This window comes from Rhinatrema bivittatum, chromosome 14, assembly GCF_901001135.1.
Source record: "Rhinatrema bivittatum chromosome 14, aRhiBiv1.1, whole genome shotgun sequence".
Taxonomy (NCBI): Eukaryota; Metazoa; Chordata; class Amphibia; order Gymnophiona; family Rhinatrematidae; genus Rhinatrema; species Rhinatrema bivittatum.
The window spans coordinates 62,470,712-62,490,493 of record NC_042628.1 but is presented as its reverse complement, the minus strand read 5'-3'; the positions used below and the strand labels follow the sequence as shown (position 1 = coordinate 62,490,493).

At 42.9% G+C, this 19,782-nt stretch overlaps 1 protein-coding gene across 2 annotated transcripts; it reads left to right on the top strand.

Moving 5' to 3' along the window:
* The first annotated feature begins 10,550 nt into the window (after positions 1-10,550).
* LOC115076196 (chemokine-like receptor 1) lies at positions 10,551-16,513 on the top strand. Of its 2 annotated transcripts, none has more exons than XM_029577373.1 (2): positions 10,551-10,720; positions 14,857-16,513. In XM_029577373.1, the coding sequence occupies exon 2, from the start codon at positions 14,859-14,861 to the stop codon at positions 16,068-16,070; it is 1,212 nt and encodes a 403-aa protein (XP_029433233.1). In that variant the 5' UTR covers positions 10,551-10,720; positions 14,857-14,858; the 3' UTR covers positions 16,071-16,513. The 2 variants fall into 2 exon arrangements, with proteins under 2 accessions (XP_029433233.1, XP_029433232.1); XM_029577372.1 differs by lacking the exon at positions 10,551-10,720 and adding an exon at positions 11,348-12,354.
* The last annotated feature ends 3,269 nt before the right edge of the window (positions 16,514-19,782 follow it).

Sequence of the window (19,782 nt, the reverse complement as noted above, 5' to 3'; positions counted from 1 at the left end):
GTCACTAAAGGCCATCAGGGAATGCCAGTGCCTGTGCGACTGTCTCAAACTCTCTGCTCCTACCTGATCACGCATTCAGTTACTGTAGAGAGAAAATGGATCAGGAAGATCAGGCAGTCTTACTCTGAGATCTGCACACTGTATGCTTGAACTAAATCTCCTAGCTAAAAGCTGGAGAGAAAATTTAAGGAAAACTCCTCTACTAAACAACAATATTAAAAACCCTTTCTGTATTAGAGCTGTATGCCAGTAAATCTGACAGATACCAAAGCTGAGAGGAAGGTAAATTTTGGCAGCAGACAGCAAACAAATAAGAACACACGTACTTTATGGTTTATTTTTATTTAACTAGTTCACAATCCAATAAAAAGGGTCCAGCGAATGAGGCATACACGTGACCAGAGTCTTTCTTTTTGATTTGGTCTAGCCTCAGGTTGGTAGGTGGAGCAGCCGGACATGATCAGAGGACCAGATGATGAGGTTTTAAAGAAGAAGAAAGCATGTTAATGCACTCTTAGTAGCACCAGGTAGGACTGCAGATGAGATCAGTGAACTATGTTTTGCACAAATGTTTCACAAAACAAGGGAGAGAGGAGACTCGACTCGCTCAATGAATCTAACAAACAATCTATCAAAGACTTCTTATCCAGCAAATAGTTACCCAACAAATGACAATATCATCAAGATTGTTGCTCTAGTAGTATAATCTGCAGCCTCTCGCCACGCAATGGGCCGCAGGCTGTTATCAGCTTACAGAGCTTCCTTTTTATAATCATTTATTGTCATTTGTCCACCCACCAAATACCTTTATTCAAAACCAATTCTATAAGCATATAAATTTTTCAATTTTTAAATATTCAACCTTATTTAGAACTAAACGTTCTTTAAATGTCAAGTTCAAAAAATAGAATACTTAGCCGTAAATATTTCCAATCAAGCAGCTACAGTGCATTGCTGTTCAATTTAACCATCCCAACATGAATCATGTTTCAACTGAAGTATCAGTCTTCTTCAGGGGAATTGTAATGTCTCAATTCAGGCCAAAATATTCCGTGTACTCCGGACCAAGCTTAAAGGTCTCACTGGGGATTCAAAAATGGCGCTTCTGAAGCGCCATTTTTGAATCCCCAGTGAGGCCTGAATTGAGACATTACAATTCCCCTGAAGAAGACTGATACTTCAGTTGAAACATGATTCATGTTGGGATGGTTAAATTGAACAGCAATGCACTGTAGCTGCTTGATTGGAAATATTTACGGCTAAGTATTCTATTTTTTGAACTTGACATTTAAAGAACGTTTAGTTCTAAACAAGGTTGAATATTTAAAAATTGAAAAATTTATATGTTTATAGAATTGGTTTTGAATAAAGGTATTTGGTGGGTGGACAAATGACAATAAATGATTATAAAAAGGAAGCTCTGTAAGCTGATAACAGCCTGCGGCCCATTGCGTGGCGAGAGGCTGCAGATTATACTACCAGAGCAACAATCTTGATGATATTGTCATTTGTTGGGTAACTATTTGCTGGATAAGAAGTCTTTGATAGATTGTTTGTTAGATTCATTGAGCGAGTCGAGTCTCCTCTCTCCTTTGCTTTGTGATTAATTCAGGAGAGGTAGTTGCTTCATCATTGTTTGATTATCTATCTCTTGCACAAATGTTTTACAGTCAGCACCTTTCTGGCCAGAAATATAGGTAAATGCAGGCACAAATGTGGTAATATAGCGGTATATAAAGTCCTGTAAATAAAAACACAAATACACACTCAGGGACATGAGGCATAAGGAAGGACTGTCAATAATCTAGTGACCTCATCTTTTCAGTAAAGTAGATAATTTATGATTGGGTTTTTCCCAAATATGAATTGAACCTCACAAGAAACAAAAAGGGGAATCTATTTTGGTTTAAGAAATTTGCACTTTGAGTTTGGGTTTAACCATTTCAACTGAAACTTCTCTGTTTGTTGTTGGAATTGTTGTACCTGCTGAGTATTTCATGGAAAGCTGTTAAAAAGTGGGTTTCCAGAAAATCTATCCAAAAATTTTGACTAGTTTCCAAAATAAGCTTTGCTTCAGCTTGGGTTCTTTAAAAAAGAAATCTTATTGAATTTGAACTGCTGGGAACTAACAATCATTGCATTTCAGGTTTTGTTATTGACTATGTCCCTTTCAGCCTTATGCCATTTACTTCTCTCTCCTGCCTCTGGGGAAACCATTTGCTTTCTTTATAACTACAATACAGAGAAGAATTGTTCTTTTTTTTGTGACAGCTTTTGGCCCCATGACAGGTACTAAACCTCTCCTTTCTCTGTTCCATCCAAGGGGGTTACTAGTTCTTGGCCTTCCCCATCCCCTCCTAGCAGGTCGGGTTTTTAGGATATCCTAAACGGGGGCTTATTTTCTGGCAGTATGCACCAGTACTTAGTATCTGTACCCTTTCCACCAACTGCCTGCTGAAGTGTGGGTCATGCAGCCAACCAGGCATAGCCACAGAGGAAGAAGTGGAAGCAGAGGGACACTTGCTGGAAGTGTACCTGCGTATCAACAGTCCCATGGAGCCTGACCCCCACCTCACCAGCCTGACCCCTGACCCTGACTCCAATGGGCTATCTGTGCAGCTGCAGCCAAAATGGAAAGGAGAAAACATGCTTCAGGCAAGCAGCAGCTGTTGCAGCCATGGAGGCTGCAATAAGTGACAAGGCTCTAGGGGAAAGTCATCTGCTGATGGTGTTAAACTTCAAGAGTCACTATTTACATGATTCTGTGAGATCTTGTTACTTGATTTATCTTACAAACAGATTTTAAATGCCCTGAAAGGAGGAAAAAGACTTCATAAGCTTGCTAGGAATAAGAATCAAGATTCATACCTGGATGATGAAAAATCATAAATCTAACAAAAAAACTTCTTAAATTTCAGTGAAATTTATAGTACTTAAAAGTGAAAAACTAACCTTGAATCCAAATCATAAATCTTTCTGTAACCCCTGGGCGGGATGGATCATTTACTTTGCACTCAGAGGCACATGGACCCTTTCTACTTAAAACACCTCCACAGTACTATCTCTCCCTTGCTCCACAGATAGTTTTAGTCTCCGAGGCCAGGCTCGTATTTGTGGGGAACAGCAATAAATCTTATACCATTTTTCTTTGCAATCAAGCCCTGTCTCCATCCTTTAAGTCACAGCACTGCCAATTTACACTATCTTTGCATGCAATAAGCACAAGTGTTCAGGTGAGCAAGTGAAAGGATCAATAGAGTGAAATATACACCAATTGGAATAACGCTTTCATTTGAAAGAATAATTGTGACAAGTCAATGGTTTTCTTGCAGAGAGGAGAATGTCTTGTATTGGCAGTGGAAGCAGTAATAGCACTAAGACCTTGATCTCAAATTCCATGCTAAGATGAAGTGAGGAAAGGAGCAAGTGGAAGAGGTCCCGTCCTCATGAGTTAGGAGATTTGGATAATTCTCCAAAAGTCTTGGTGATTAGACTGATTATTGTATGAGATAGGTGTACCATGGCTGTCTCAGCCATGCTGGTGCTATGAGAATCATGTCTGCTTCATCTTGAATGCACTTCTGTACAGTTCTTGTAATGAGAGGACTTGGTGGAAAAGTGTATAGAAGAACCTTTGACCATGAAAGAAGGAATGCATCCTGCGCTTCCCTCCAGGGACTGGGTAGAAGAGAGCAGAAACGTTGTAGTTCTTGTTGTACTCTGTCGCAAAGAGATCCATGGTTCTCCTCACTGGGAGAAGATGTCATTGGTGAAATTCTGGTCTAGCACCCATTCATGTGGATGAAATAATCTGCTGAGCTTGTACACTTGTATGTTTTCTATTCTGGGTAAGTATGTTGCCTGGAGTGTGACTGAGTGCTGGACTGCCCTCAAGATTGAGGAACCTAATCCTCCTTGCTTGTTTATGAAAAACATGGCTACTTGAGTTGATTGTCCATGTGAATCATTATCATTTTCCCTTTCAGAAATTGCACGAACACAATCAGGGCATTGCGGATGGTCCTGAGCTTCAGCAGGTTGATTTGATATATGGATTCTCGAGAAGACCACTGACCTTGTGTCTTGTATTGAAGTAGGTGCGCTCCCCAACCTTAGGTAGAAGCATTGGTGGTGAGGATCAACTGATGAAATAGTGGTCTTAAGGGTGCTCCCTCGATTAATATCCTTGGTTTTAGTCACCAATTTATATGTCATTTCATGGAAGCTGTCAGGGCTATTCTGATGAAAAGTGGTTGTTGGATCTGCGACCATTGCACTTTCAAGCCCCACTGCAAGTGTCAATTGTAGAGTTGGGTTAGTGAAACTACATGAATGGCCATTGCCATGTGGCCTAAAATGGTTAGAAGCCTATGTACCATAGTCGTGGTCTGACGTTTTAATTGAGGAGCAAGGAGATGTAGGCGACACGCTCTGTCCTTTGGAAGACACACTCTTGCCCAGGTGGAGGCTATTGTTGCTCCTATGAACTGTAGTATTTGCATTGGCTCAAATACTGATTTCTTGTAATTTATCAGGAAACCCAATGTTTTGAGACATTGTAGGTCTTCCTGTAGGGCCTCAGTGTTTGGAGAAACTGTCAGCCAGTCATCCAGATAGGGAAATATTCGTAGTCCTTTCCAACAGAAATGGGCCACAGCCACTGCTAAGCACTTTCTGAAGACTCTCAAGGTAGACGAGAGACCAAAGGGGAGTACTTTGTATTGATAATGTATGGTTCCTATTTGGAAGCAGAGGAGTTGCCAACAGGAATGGTGAATTGGAATGTGTGCATATGCATCTTTTAGATTGAGGGACCACATCCAATCATTTGGTTGTATGAAAGCCAATATCAACTTGAGAGATGTCATTTTGAATTTTTCTTTTTGGAGAGTTTTGTTAGAGATCGGATAAGATTGATTGAAGACCTGCTGTTCATTTTGGAATGAGGAAGTATTGGGAATAGAAACCCCTGTTGATGTGTTTGGAAATGAGTTGAATGACTTTCTGTGCATGCAGTTTCTTCACCTCCAGATGTTAGAGGGGAATTTGAGAGAGGTTCCTTGGAGGGTGGGGCAAGATAAGGGAGGCTTGGGGAGGGGATGAAATCCACATAATACTCATAACATATTATATTCAGTACCCACCGGTCAGATGTTATCTGGGACCATGCTGTGTAGTGACTGGTAAATCTGCCTCCAATCAGAGTGAATGACTGTGGCCTGTCAGATCTCAAAAATTCTGTTGAGATTTTGATGTTTGTTGCTGCTGCTTCTGTGACCATTGTCAACCCCTTTGCTGTGATTGCTGAGATTATGACTGAGGCTGTTGGTAAGTGGGAAGCTGGTATTGACTGTATTGTTTGCATGACTTTCTTTTGTAGTACAGTTTTTATACTGGGAGTAATATCTGAATGTGGATGGCTGGTCCATAGGTAGCATTAAGGACTATATCACTACATTTTGCTCCTTGATCTGGGAGACTGTCTCCCTGAGTTTGTCTCTAAAAAGGTTGTCTCCCAAGCACAGCAGATCAGCAAGCTTCTCATGTACGTCCCTTAACTATGCCATGCGACGGGCTGTGATGGAAGCTTCAAATGTACATGATATTGTCTAAAATGCTTCATAAACGGAGCACAGCAGGTATCTAGACCATCCTCCAAATCTTGGAGCGGTTGCCGTGTTATTTGTTCCCCGGTCTCTGACTGAACAAAGGGCTTCAACTGTTGAAGACATTCATATAAGTATTGCAGCATATAAAATTGGTGCTGTTCAATGCGAGATGTCAGCATAGAACTTTGGAACATCTTCCGGCCAAAGTCATCTAAAAGTTTGTTGCCCTTGTCTGGTGGAATGTTGAAGTCTTGTTTTCTTTGCCTATTTCATGGCAGACTACACCACCACTGAAGTATGAGGTAACTGGACATTCCATATCCCAGAGATTTTTTAAGATGGAATTTATGGTCCAGTTTTTCTGCAAAACTGAATCAAGCTTCGCGTGAGAAGGTAATGCCATGGGTTTTTTTGGTATGTCTGATATTTTCAAGATACGAAACTTCAGTACATAGGTTGGGTGTCTTGAGAATCTCCACTTTCAAGGCACCACCCATCTTTTCCATGAATTTTGAGTAGGTAAAGTCCTCCGGTGGAGACAAGTGTTCTGGGGGTTCGTAAGGAATGTCCAAAGGAAGGCCTGTAGATGGAGGAGGAGATTGGCCCAATTGAGGAGAAGCAAGTGGACTGGTTTCTTTCCTAGGTGTAGGGGAACCCTCTCTTGGCGAAGAATTTTGTGGACATTCCCGGATGGTGTGCGCTGAGGTTGGGATTCATCCCATTCTCAGTCTGGAATATTTAAAGGGAATTCCGATGGTTGCACCTGTGGGTGCAGAGAAATGAAGAGATTTCTAATTATCAAAGAAGTGCTCCATTGCCTATGTGGATCTGGACCATGGAAATAAAGGAGGGCCCTTCTTCAAAGATGCAGTAGAGTGAGATGGAGAACTCACAAGATGTTTGTGGGTCCTGGGTGGAGGAATAGCTACTAGCTGAGTGTATGAGACTGCAGAATGGTGAGGAACAAGTTCTAAATGTTCTTTCCATGTCTCTCGGAAAGAGTTCCTAATATAAATGAGATTCCCTTTGTTTCTGTAACAATTCCAAAGATAAGCCAGAATATAATCTCAAGCTATTTTAGGAGGAGCTGGAGGAGATAAACAATTGCAGACCTTGTGGAGACATCCAGGTTTCTTTTGAAAAGGTTTTAATAACCGGTTCCACATTAACCAATATGACTTTGTGGGGCTATAACTTTTTTGACAGCTTTCTCTTGTTTGCAGATTCAAGGGACCTCGAGATTTATGAAGCTGGAGGTTGCTTATGTGAAATGGATGAATGACTTTTGGGTGTTTTGGACCATGTTGCTGTTTGTGCCCTGTGTTTAGTAGCTGAAGCAGACTTGGCCGTGTGATGCATTGTGGATTTGGCCTGCATCAATGACTTCTGTTGAGGATCAGTGCCATGAGATGAAATATAAGGCGTATTGTGTCTGGATGTGTCATGAGTCGAGGTTTTTGATGCAGCCTTAGCATGGGATGAAATAGACGACATAGTCAACAGCACATTTGATTTTTTTATACTATCAGCCCCACCACTGAAGCACCGTTCTTAACTGGGAGAGGTCTGGCTTCAGAAAACTTTGGATGCTTTGTTTTTAGCTTCGAAACCCAGTTTCAAAGCTCCTGCGGGTCTTGCCAGTGGTGCAGCGCATCTCTGTGTCTCTTGATAGTGAGACTTAGAGCCCGGTGATGACTGTTTGGAATGTCAAAGAGAGGGTGAATAACTTCTTCGCCCCTCAGCTGGGCAATTTTCTGGGCTTGTTGATGTTGGGCCCAAGGCGAGATATGGCCGCAGTCACTACAAGAGGCTTGGTCATGGTCTGGGCTCAAACATAGATAACTATAATTATGGCCATCAGTAGCAGACATAATGCATCCATACTGGCAATGTTAGAAGCTTGGAGCCCTTTTTGACATGGTGTGCACTTAAAAGTTATGGGGATCACAAAAGTGAAGAAAGAAGTTGAAATTCTGAGGAGAGGTGAGAGAAGGATCTCAATGTCTGTGTCTTGGCGCAGAAAAAAAGAAACTGAAGAGACTATGAGCTAGGCAATCGCGTGGGAACAGGCGCACATAAAGAGAGTGTCAAAGCTACTTTGAGAAGGCTCCGCATCGTGCACTGTTGGTTGATGTCACAAAGACAGCATGGCTAATTCAGCCTGCTTATCAATGAAAAAATGTCCCTTTGAATATTCATTATTAAAGTTATCCGATTAACTTTAGCTGGATAGCTTTTAAATGTAACTGACTATCTTTAAATATAGCTAATTCATTGTAAAGCTATCTGACCTTGTGTGGCCGGCTAATTTGATTAACTACATATATTCAATAGATATCTGGTTAAGTGTTACTGCTTTTGTAAAAAAAAAAATAAATTAAAAATGTATTTAATAAATGATCCTGCCAAGCCGAGATCTCTCCACCCACCAAGCTCTTTCAAATTAGAAAGAGGTGGTGGTCAGCCATACCTTTCCCTGCCCCATTTCCAGTTCCTCTGAAAATTTCCCCAAATGCCCTTCTACCCTTCTACCCTTCCCCCCACCCCTCCCCAAACCTAACCCATGCCCTCTCTGTAACTTTAGAAATGAAAGCTCTCTGCTGGGATCACTGTTCTCTAGTATGATCCCAGCCACTTTATTCATTGCTATGCACTGGATAAAGCCAGAACAGGCTCTTTCTGCCCTTGAGGACCTGTACATATCTGGACCTGCCTATTGGACTGAGCCAATCCTGATTTTGCCCCATTGCATACATGGTGGAGACAAAACCAGGACTGGACTGAACCCATCTTGAAAAACTGGAGCCAGTTGATGACCTTCACCCCCCAAAATTTATTTATTTATTTATTTTAAAACTCTTCTATACCGTTGTTAAGTTAGTTCACCATCACAACGGTTTACATAAAGGCACAAACTACAAATATGATTGGTATAGATTACAAATTAAACATGTGCCAACATGGAATGGTAACGGTAAACTAAATGAATGTATCCTCTCTCTGCCCACCTACTTTGTTGGTTTTCTGGTAACAAAACGTAGAAGCACTAGCACCGCATTTCTATTGCTGGTCTTACACTGAAGGAACACACTTTCCTTTTTAAAATCGGATGTTTGTCCATAGTCTTCTGTGGTCTCTAAATTGTTATCTTGAGAAATGCTCTGGCCTGTTAGCCATTGCTTCCGCTAATGAGCTCATAGCCCGAGTTAAGGCTGATAAATCTTAGACACCCAGAACTTTGAGAAGTCAAGACTGGAAAAGACTGAGAAAAACGTCAAACCTTTTCCATTGGAAAGAAATCAGAACTAGGGTCACAAAATGAAACTTCAGGGAAGATGACTCAGACCCAACATCAGGAAACATTTCTTCACAAAGAGGGTGTTGGATGCCTGGAATGCCCTTCTGGAGGAGGTGGTGAAGACAAAAACAGTGAAAGAATTCAAAGGGGCATGGGATAAACACTCTGGTTCCCTAAAACTAAAGGATGGAAATGAAGAAAAGAGTGCATGGGGATAACTTGCTATTGTGGCAATTACTACCCTTAACCAATTAGTCTACATACGGTTAATGCAACTCCATCATTGCTCTCTGCTTCAATGGCAGGAGAAAAGGGGAATGGGATTTAGACAGCAACAAACGAGGGCCCCAACGTTTATGGTAGCAAGGGTAGTAACCACTTGCTGGTGCAGTGGTTACTACCCTTAACGAATAAGCCTACATACTGTTAATGCAACTCCATCATTACTCTCTGCTTCAACGACAAAGATTTACAGGGAATTGGATTCAGACAGTAACCAACGAGGGTCCTGACTTTTACAGTTTGGGAAACTGATAAGCAAGGGGGTAATACCTGCATGGTGTGGTTACCATAATCTTGCTGGACAGACTGAATGGACCATTTGGTCCTTTTCTGCTGTTGTTTCTATGTTTCTTCATTGAGGGTGGGGAGGGGCAGGTCTTCCCTACCAAGGGTTCCCAAACCCAGGGCCCAGGTGATACCCAAGGGTCTCACAAGGCTGCTTCCTTGAAAAGTGTAAAAAACCCAAACATCAACCTAGAGGGATATCCCAACCAGCCAATGAGTGGACTGGAAGGAGTCACCTTCCGACCCTGATCAGGATCTCCAGGCAGGGTATGCTTGGTTTCCCCAATTTAGCCTGAATACCCAAAATCAAACAACCTCCTACTGCCTCTAATTATCAGCAAACTTAAAAGAAATTGCCCACAGCCTCTCAATAGAGAGCTGCTTTAATTACTTCTTAGGGGGATGGCTATTCCAGCTCCCTAAAAAGGAGGGGCTGCATTTGAATGGTAACTCCTCACTTTCTCTATCCTACACTGCTCAAGTTAAATTAGGAGGTTTACCCAAGGCATAATAGTAAAGCACCCAGAAGGGCCATTACACCAGTATGATAGTATTAGGTACTCCACAGCCTCAGATACAACTAACCTGACTTTTCATAGCATCTTCACATTTTGGTGCCAGTTCTTAACCCAGAATTGCTAGGTTTACAACATCTTATATCATGAAGGCAAGATGCTAATGTTTTAATCTTCTACTAACCATTATTTTTAAATAAGTAAATAGTAATGAATATATAAATTGAGCCCTAGAGGAGAGTTAGTACTTAAATAAAAAAAATCCAAACACTTTGTGTTTCTATTCCTGTGCTTCACTTTTCACAACATAGTTGAGACCCGAACTACTGTCCAAGAGTCAATCTACCATTCATCGATCCAAAGCAATTTATTATTTCAGCAATTTGTTTACATAGGACTGACAATTTTCGAAGATGATTGTTTTGCAAGACTCAGAGTACAGTGTTGAAATCTCTGTGCTACCACAGCTACCAACAGCCAAAGGAAATTAGCAACACTGGCAGCTCAGCGCTCCTGTTGGGTTCTGAGCCTTGCAAAATAAAGTGATAGTCCTCGGAAATCATCGGCCCTAAACTCTACACTACAGTTCCTTTCTCTGGGAAAGCAGTTCTCTTATGATACTACACACTGATTCCAGGGTGGAGAAAGAGTGGTTTCCTATCTTCTGAAAGCCCTTCCCATCCCTACATGGACAAGAGGATAAGGAAAGGGTAACTTTTAAAGTGATTTGGGTAGGTTAAAACTATTTTTCCCACGTAAACTGGCATTCTGAAAATTGCCTCTATGTGGCTCAAAGTCAGCATTTGTTCCACTTTTAGCTGCATTGGGAGGGGGTATTCCCAGGAGGGCACGTTTAGGTTGGGGAAAGAAACGTACCTGCATAGAAAGTATTTTAAAATCTATGGAGGTAATTTTCAAAAGGATTTATGCTTGTAAAACTGGGTTTTATGCACATAAATGGACTTTACATGCATAAGTGAGCTTTTGAAAATTGCTACTTTTCATGGGGCTGGATTGTCAAAAGATTTTACATCCGTAAATGGGCTTTTGAAAATAGCTATGATATATGCTACTTTTATGTGAGTGTAATTACCCTTGGGATGCACATCATTAGGGTACACTTCGACTTCAGCACGTTTCAGACCATCCCTGGATGCTTCCCTCACCGGGGTAATCTGGATTAGTCAGGCTAGTGCACATGCAGAGGTGTGGAGTAAGAGGAAGGCAGGATCAGAGGTCCCCAGGATTCAGGCTCCACACTCTGTCCTTGCTCACCACCTCTCGCTGCTGGGAGAGATTGTCTTAAGAAAGGAAGAGGGGACTTTTTTTGGAAGATTGTGTCATTCTCCACAGTTTCTTTCTTGAGACCTGCACTTGCTCAGGAGGGAAGCCACCCCTGGCTGTGGGAGGGTAGAAGAAGGTGCTGCTTGTCTTTTTGGCAGAGATGCAAGAGGGTGGCAGTAGCCTGGGAAGGAAAAAAATTTGAGAGAGCTTGTTCCATTTTTTTTGGGAGGAATCTTGTAACCACCATCGCTGCCCAGCAGAAGAAGAAAGTTTTCTTTGAGATACAGTACTGGGGCTTTTGGTCACCAGAAGCTCAGTTTAGATCCTTGCCCTCTAAAGAACCTCCTCCCTAACTTCCAAAGTGGGCGTCTTAGGGTTGCCAACTACAAGGGACACTGACTTAGTGGGATAGCACCGAGAAGGGGCACGTTGGACTTTTTGTTTTGGATGAAGTTTTCTAAGGAATTATATTTGCAAATTGGACAAAGTAATTTTTCTTACAGTAAATATTGTTTTGAACACCCTCTTTAAACGTCCTGCCTGTTTCTTCTGAGTCAAGGAAGCTTTCAAGCAGGACATCTGAGCATGAGTACAAAGGAGACTGCAGTTGCTGAAAGCGTGAGAGGCTATGCGATCCGGTCCACACTCTGTAAGCCTGGGCCCTAGGGGTGTCTCCTCCCTGCCAGGGGAACTCTGGCCTGAATCAGAGAGGGGAAAGGGGGATCCAAGAGACAGAGTGAAAATTACTTCCAGTATGCGCACTTCTCAAGCAAAATTGCCCCTGCACACAGAGTTAAGTGACTGTGGTACAAAGGGTGCAGGTAGAAAATATCTGCACCAATATGGGCAGTCTGAAAACTGTCCCCGGAGTGCTCATTCTGAGAAATGTACAATCCAGTCACATTTTGTCAAATCATGCTGCTATTAAAGAATCTTCCTCTTTTGACTTTTGGTGCAGACAACAGAAACAGGGCAAGGACAAGGTGAGAGGAGGGGTTACCTTCTCTCTCTCTCTTTTTCTTTGTTGTGTAAAGGAAGATAAAAGACTGCCTTAGAAAATACAAAAAGACAAAATTGAATGGTAAGAAAACCATTTTTATTTTCTTCTATGTGCTGTGGGGGAAGGTGAAGTCTTACTGCAGCAGTTTATCATTTCTTCAGTAATGCACTATAATTGCTCTGGAGCTCAAAGCTTTCCTTTATTGGGACCAAGAGAGTGCTGCCTGGTAAGACCTGTGTCTGGCTGGTTTCTTTTTTATCCCAGGGGCTGGAAGCAGGGTTGGTTCTATAATGAGGCAGGGTGAGGGGCCTCTTCAGGCAGCAAGATTTTTAGGTGGCAAAATTGGCCCCCGAAACCTTCCTGCCACAGCCACTTCAGCCTTCATTCAGGCAAACTCTGGTGGCAGGAAAACCTGCAGTGCTGGCGGCATGGAGCAGCGACATGCTGGCGGGGTTTCCAATCCCCGCCAGCAAAAGAAAGGTCCCAGCGGCAGGGAACTGCGATGTGCTGGCAGGATTCCCACTCTCTGCCAGTAAAAGGACAATCCAACAGCCAAAGAAGTCACTGCAGTGATGCCAGCATTTTTACCGGTAGTGGGGGGGTTTATCTGTATGTATGAGAAGAGTATTTGTGTGTATGAGAGGGGGGGGGTGTGCATGTGTATATATGAGAGGGTTTTTGTGTATGCGTGTGTCTGAGGAGGAGTGCCTGCGCACATGTGTGCATGCGTGAGAGTACCTGTATAAATTTGTGTGAGAGAGGTTAACGTTTGTGCACCCTCCTCCAATCTACGACAATCTCAGGAGGACTGGAAATCTAAACTTCCCAGGTATGGAGAGTGGGAGATTTTTTTTATCCTTGTTAGGTTTAATTATTGGATGTGATATCTGCTGTTTTGAAATATTTTATTAGTATTTTGTAATATTTTAAACATTTTAAACATTTTTATGTGTTTTTAATTGGCTGAATTTATCAGCAGATTTGACATTCTTTTAATTGGTATGTTTAATGTTTTATATATTTTTTGATTGAGTTTGCATTGGCTTCTTGTGATTTCCAGTTCAGTTTTTCTCTGCACATTTCATTTTATATTTTATGATCTCTTTATTCTGTATTTGATGAGAATCTATCTGTGTTCTGCTTGTGTGACTGAGGCGTTAGGTATTCTGCTAGCATGTAGTTTCTGTGTAGGGATTTACATCAACCTGGCTTGAATCTGTTTTCCTAATAAAAGGTGTATTGGTGATTAGGGCCTGATGTAATATCTGCAGTATGGCTTTTTCATAGGTTGAGTGCTGGCAATTATGATATGGAAGGCTTACTGTATTGGAACTGTAGTTCAGTTTATTCCTGGCTTTCTGTGGGCCAAGTACACACCCAGTGCCACCCCACCCCATTAATCATTTCTCCGGCACCCCCCCCCCCCCTCCCCCCAGTGCAGATGCTGAATACTGAGAACAAAAAAATAACAGGCCCAAAAACTCAGTGGTTAGAGCAGTGAGCTGCAAACAAGGGAAGCCAAAGTTCAAATCCTATTGCCATTCCTTGTGACCTTCACCCTCCATTGCCTTCCCCCTGCCCTGGCCCTCAGTGATTTCACCTGCACCGGGCCTTGGGGGAATGCCATTTCATCCTTCGCCTCAAGCAGAAGATTAGCTTGAGCCAACCCTGGCTGGAAGATGCCTGATCGTGTCTGCCCACTCACAGACAATGCCTCTTTCGGGGACCAGCACTACACAAGCCATACGTCATGGACTGTAAAACATGCTCTCCCCCCACTGATGCACGACTACTCACTTTGATTGGGGGGGGGGGTCATGTCCAGTGTTCTTTTCAAGCCCGACTCCTCCCAGAGATGCATGGGAGGGACTTACAGGGGCTTGGCTTCTAGGACTGGGATCTGGCACCAGGAGCTTTCTTTCACAGCTAGCTGAGCATTTTTATTTCTGTTTTATATTCCCTCCCACCTTGTTTTAGTGCAATCATCGTGATGACAGGCCTCTTTTAGAGGCTGTATACCAGGGCTCTGTCTGTAATGACGAATCCGGCCATTAGGTGACGCTGTTGCACAATATCCATGACTCCCCCCCCCCCCACCCCCCCCAGGACTGCAAATGCTGTCTCCACAGCATCTCAATCCCCCAGCTGACCCTGGGGACCAGAAGACCTGAGCTGGGACTTGAACCCATAACTCTTTGCATGGTAGTGCATAACATTGCCACCCACCAGACTGGCACATTTCTATCAACTTTTCTTAGACTAAGAGAAGGACTATTTTACTTATTACAGCATTATGAAAACACAGTAAATGATGGCAGAAAGAGACCATCCAGTAGATCTGATATAATACAGATTTGTCACCCCAGAGGTGGCTGTGTGTTTCTGAGATGCTTTTACTGTACAGACACAGGGAAAATGAACAAAAATTATTAAAAAATCCAAGTTTTTAATGTTCAAATTATTAGTTGTTGACTACAACTATCATATAAATTTCTTTATTTGAGGTCATTAAATTTCCAGGTAGAATTAAATATTGCAAAACAATTTTCAAAAACCCTTTTTATTTCTGCTTGACTGTTTCAGGAATGGAGATGTCTAATATAACAACACTGATGGAGAATACCACTTTTTCGTTTACCATCCCGCCCACGCTAATGGAGAATGCCACCTATTCACTCCCCTTCTCACCCACGCTGATGGCGAATACTACCTTCATGCCCAGCTCAAGGTGCTCCACGACCCTCCGGAGGAAGAAAAGACCATTTTTAAATGGGAACAGGTGTAGCGATTTCTCAAGCATTGCTGAATCTATGCGCATTTTGTCCATCGTGATCTACAGCATTGCTTTAATCTTTGGGGTAATGGGCAATAGTCTGGTCATTTGGATCACTGGCTACAAAATGAAAAAGACAGTGAACACTGTGTGGTTCCTGAACTTGGCCATTGCAGATTTCATCTTCACCTTCTTCCTTCCCCTTCCCATTATACAAGCTGCAATGAGCTTCCACTGGCCCTTTGGGAAATTCCTGTGCAAAATCAATAGCATGATTGGAATTGTCAACATGTATGCCAGCATCTTCTTCCTGACAGTAATCAGTGTGGACCGTTGTATGTCAGTGGTCTTCCCTGTGTGGTCCCAAAATCACCGGACACCAAGGCTAGCTACTATCATTGCACTGACCACATGGTGTTTAGCAATCCTCTTCAGTTTGCCAGCCCCCATTTTCCGTGATACTCAAACATATCCGAATAATGTCACCACCTGCTTTTCCAACTATGCCTTGTCCACCAACACCAGCATTGCACATGTCGCTGCTCTGAAAGCCACGAGGCATAAAGCCATCACCATAATCAGGTTTCTCTTTGGTTTCTTCATTCCATTCTTGGTCATTGCAGCCTGTTATGGCATCATCACTGTACTCTTACAGAAGAATCGTCTCGTGGCAAGGTCCAGGAAACCCTTCAGAATCATCATTGCTGTCATCATGTCCTTTTTCATCTGCTGGTTTCCCTTTCATGTCTTTGCCTTCTTGGAGCTGTCTTTGCACCAAGGCTCCACCTGTCAATTGCAGCAAGTATTCAGGATAGGCATGCCTATTGCCACCAGTCTGACCTTTCTCAACAGTTGTGTCAATCCTATCCTCTACGTCTTTATGGGTCGTGATGCCCAGACCAGTATCCAGAGGTCCTTCTTCTTAACCTTTGAAAATGCATTCAAGGAAGTGCATTCGCAGGTCACTTATTCCAGCCGGAACCAATCAAAATCCATGACTGAAGTTGAGTCACGCTTCCTTTAAGTGTAAATAAATAGATGCTTAGCCAATCACATATTGGTTCTGTCAGGTGACCCTTTTTGAAACAAGGCAGCATCCAGGGAGATCAGGGAAAATGCAGGAGAGCATCTTCCAGGTTTTAAAATTTTGACTTTGTACTGTGTTTTAAACAATGAGTGCAGTTTTGAAATATCACATATGGGAAAAAAGGTAAAAATTCTTTAAAATATGTGCTATAAATGCATTTTTTCCTGAACTGTCTACAAAAATAGGAAAGCAAAATGATTAGTTCAACATTAATTTTGAATAAGCAAGCTGCATCTTGGATCCTATGATGTTTACGTTTCCTTCTGTCCTTTGTCATTACATAGTTTTCTGATCTGTCTATATAGTGATTTGGATAGTTTGTTTTAAAAATGTACAATTCAGATCAGTTAATTCAGATAATAAAAATGATTTTTCATGGGCAATTCATCTGTTTGTTTTTTTGTAGTAGGATATTATGTAGAGCTAAGAATGGCATGCTGGGATTTATAGTATATATTTTCATTTCTGCTTTTGCATAGAAGTCTTAGAGAGAAGATGGAAGCTAGAAGAGGGGAGGGGGGAATCGGGTGGACAGACTTCTTGGGATAGAAAGAAGACAGGAATGGACTGGGTAGCATTTTGCAAAGTAGTGGAAAGTTAACGTACTACTCACCAAACCGCTGCACCCAAATCTATCAAGATGGGCCTAGGTGGACTAACTGTATTGTGTTTCTCAGTGGAATCTTCCTCTTCGTATATAAACTCAAGATCTGATTAGAGGATGATGCAAGAAAAGTACTTCCACTGTCCAGCTGAGTACACACTGTACTAAAGGGCCAGATTAATACTATTGACTGCTTGAAAGAGCAGTTAGATGTCAGGAAGCCACATACAGGCCTGGTTCTTCTTTTAGGCAAACTAGGCGGTCACCTATGGCGGAAAAACTTTGGAGAACAGGAAAAACTTCCAGATGCTGCCTAGCTACTTTTAAGGCATGACACCACAAGAGAGAAGGGAATTGATGCTGTGTATATGTGCGGATGGAGACAGAGAAGGGTGGATGGGGAGGTAGTAAAGAGAAGATGATGGTCAAGGAGAGGTTGGAGAGAGAGGATGCTAGGCATTACAAAAAGGGGGCAAAAAGATGCTGTAGTGCTGAGCAGGGAGGGGGGGGATGCTGGACAGGCGGATAGCGGGAAGGAAAGCCGGGCATCTGTAGACAGGAGACAAAGGGAGAGGGAAGCAGGACTTGGCAGAGGGTGAGAGGAGTGAAAGAGCAAGATGCTGATTAAGGCGAGGGAGATGGATACTGTTCCAGAGCTGCTGCCTACAGGCAGGTGTGTGAGGGGGGAGGAGCAAGATTGAAGGCTTGCCTAGGGTGCCTAATATCCTTGCACTGGTCCTGGCTGGAAACGAAAAGGCAAAAGGAATATTTCTGATATTTCTGGACAATTCTTCCAGTGCAAGAGCAGAATAAAGTAAATGAGGATATTAAGCACAAGCCCTCACTTGCAACAATCTCCCCTAGCTGTGTGCACCATGTTCAAATGTGATTGGAAATAGCTGACTATGGCATGACAATGCTGTGACTGTGCTTACTGACCATGCTTGGGAATGGCTAATTAATGTGTGATAATGCTATGACAAGTCCCTGGCCATGTATTCAGTAAGAGGAAGGCAATTTCTGACTCTGCTCCTCTGGGTTCAGAGCTGGTGCAACCCACTGTGCAAGTCAGAAGAGTGAGCTGCTGGTGCTACCACACCACACTTCCCAAACTGCTGCGCGGCAAAGATGAGCGAGTTGCAGCACTGCTCAGTGGTTCCCAACTCAACACACGGTGATGATGATGAGGAGGAGCTGCAGGGCCATGTGGCAAAAATGAGGAACTGCAGGACCACGTGGTTTCTAACTCGCTAGGCCAGTGGTTCTCAACCTTGTTTTTTCTATCAGGACACACCTGGCAGAGGATACTCACATGTGTGACCCAGTGAACACATGATCATCATGAAGTTAAATGTAAACATATATTCTGCATCCTCAGGAACCCCCTGACCCCCAATAGGTGCAGGGCAGAACTAGGATATTTCCCCATAAAACTTACCATACATAAAAGATATTCTGATTCTGCTGTCATCTCAACAGCAACACACACTCCCTCTTCTACCAGGTGCATTGTAAAATACAAAACCTGCTCATGTGTAGCAAAACCTTCCACACCATAATAGAATTAACTGCGAGGACTCAAACAGCAATAGTTCTACATTTGAAAAGGCCGCAGTGCACCACCAGTGCATGTCCTATTGAGGAAACACAACAAATAAGACTGATAGAGATCCCTACATGCTAATAAAATACCTCACCTCAGTCATACACACAGAGAACTGGCGGTCACCAAATATAGACTAAAGGACCACAAATTACAAATGTGTAGACAAAACTAGAATGCAAATCCCAAAAAGCCGCACTGTATGCAGTGCATAACTGAAGAACTAGAAACAGAAATACATTTCCTCCTACACTAAGCAAAGTACAAAAATAGAAACTGGCATTATTATGGCTCTTGCACCCCATCACTCCTCATCCATCATCATCATCCCTCACAATTACTCCTTTTCAATCATCCCGATCTTAGACTGGAACCCTGCCTATCAATTTTCAAGAAAAGACTCAAGACTTGGCTGTTCAAACAAGCATTTCCGGACCCCAATTAATTTAATATCTCACCATCAATACATAAATATCAGCCATTTCAATGTTACCCATTTGTAATTATCGTTAGCCATTGTTAACCTGTCCTTTCTTTTCTCTCCTCGCCCAGTTCATTCCACCCTTGTTCTATGTAACTGCTTTTTTCCACACCATAGTTCCAGTTTGAAGTTTATTATGCACCCCTGTTTCACTGTGAACCAGCATGATGTGACTGCTGTCATGAATGCCGGTATATAAAAAACTTAAATAAATAAATAAAATAAATAAAATCTCCTCACACCACACTCCTTTCCAGCATTCCCAAGTCCCCCTCCCCTCCTCCATATCCTCTTCTCTGTGCTCCCTCTCTCCCCTGCTCGACTCTTTGTCCCTTTCCTCCATTCTCCCCCTCCCTGTCCTCTTACACATGACCACCTTTCCTACTCCTTCCTATGCAGCAGATCCAACACTCCCTCTCTCCCTGCCCTGCATCCCCAACCTCCTTTTCCCCACCAGGTGAAGAGAGCATCACTTCCAGGCCCAGCAGGGGAAGATAAATTTGGTATCCTGTCAGGCCCAGAAGAGCAGGAGTTGGAAATATCTCTCTCTGATATGGGTGAATGAGGAAACAGCCTCCCATTGGGCCAGAAGGAGGACAAGGGAGCAAGAGTAGCCTCCTGTCAGGCCCAATAAAGGAGAAGAAAATTGATTCCCACTGGGGTTGATGAGACAGCAGCCTCCTACTGGCCCTGTGACACACTACCCTGGACTTTGCGGCACACCATCATGTCCCAACACAACTGTTGAAAACCACTGTGCTAAGCAGCCAGAAGGAAAACAAAAAGCCATGAGACAGCTCCCAACCTGCCCCGCAGTAGAAGTGGAGGGCCAGGGCTGCAGGGAGAGGCCTTGGTGCATGTATGAGCAGGAGGGAATCTGTGTGTGTGTCTAAGAATGCGTATGTCTGATCATTTGTACCCCACTGCTTTTGGGCAGTGTCTCTCCCACTATGGTGGCTAT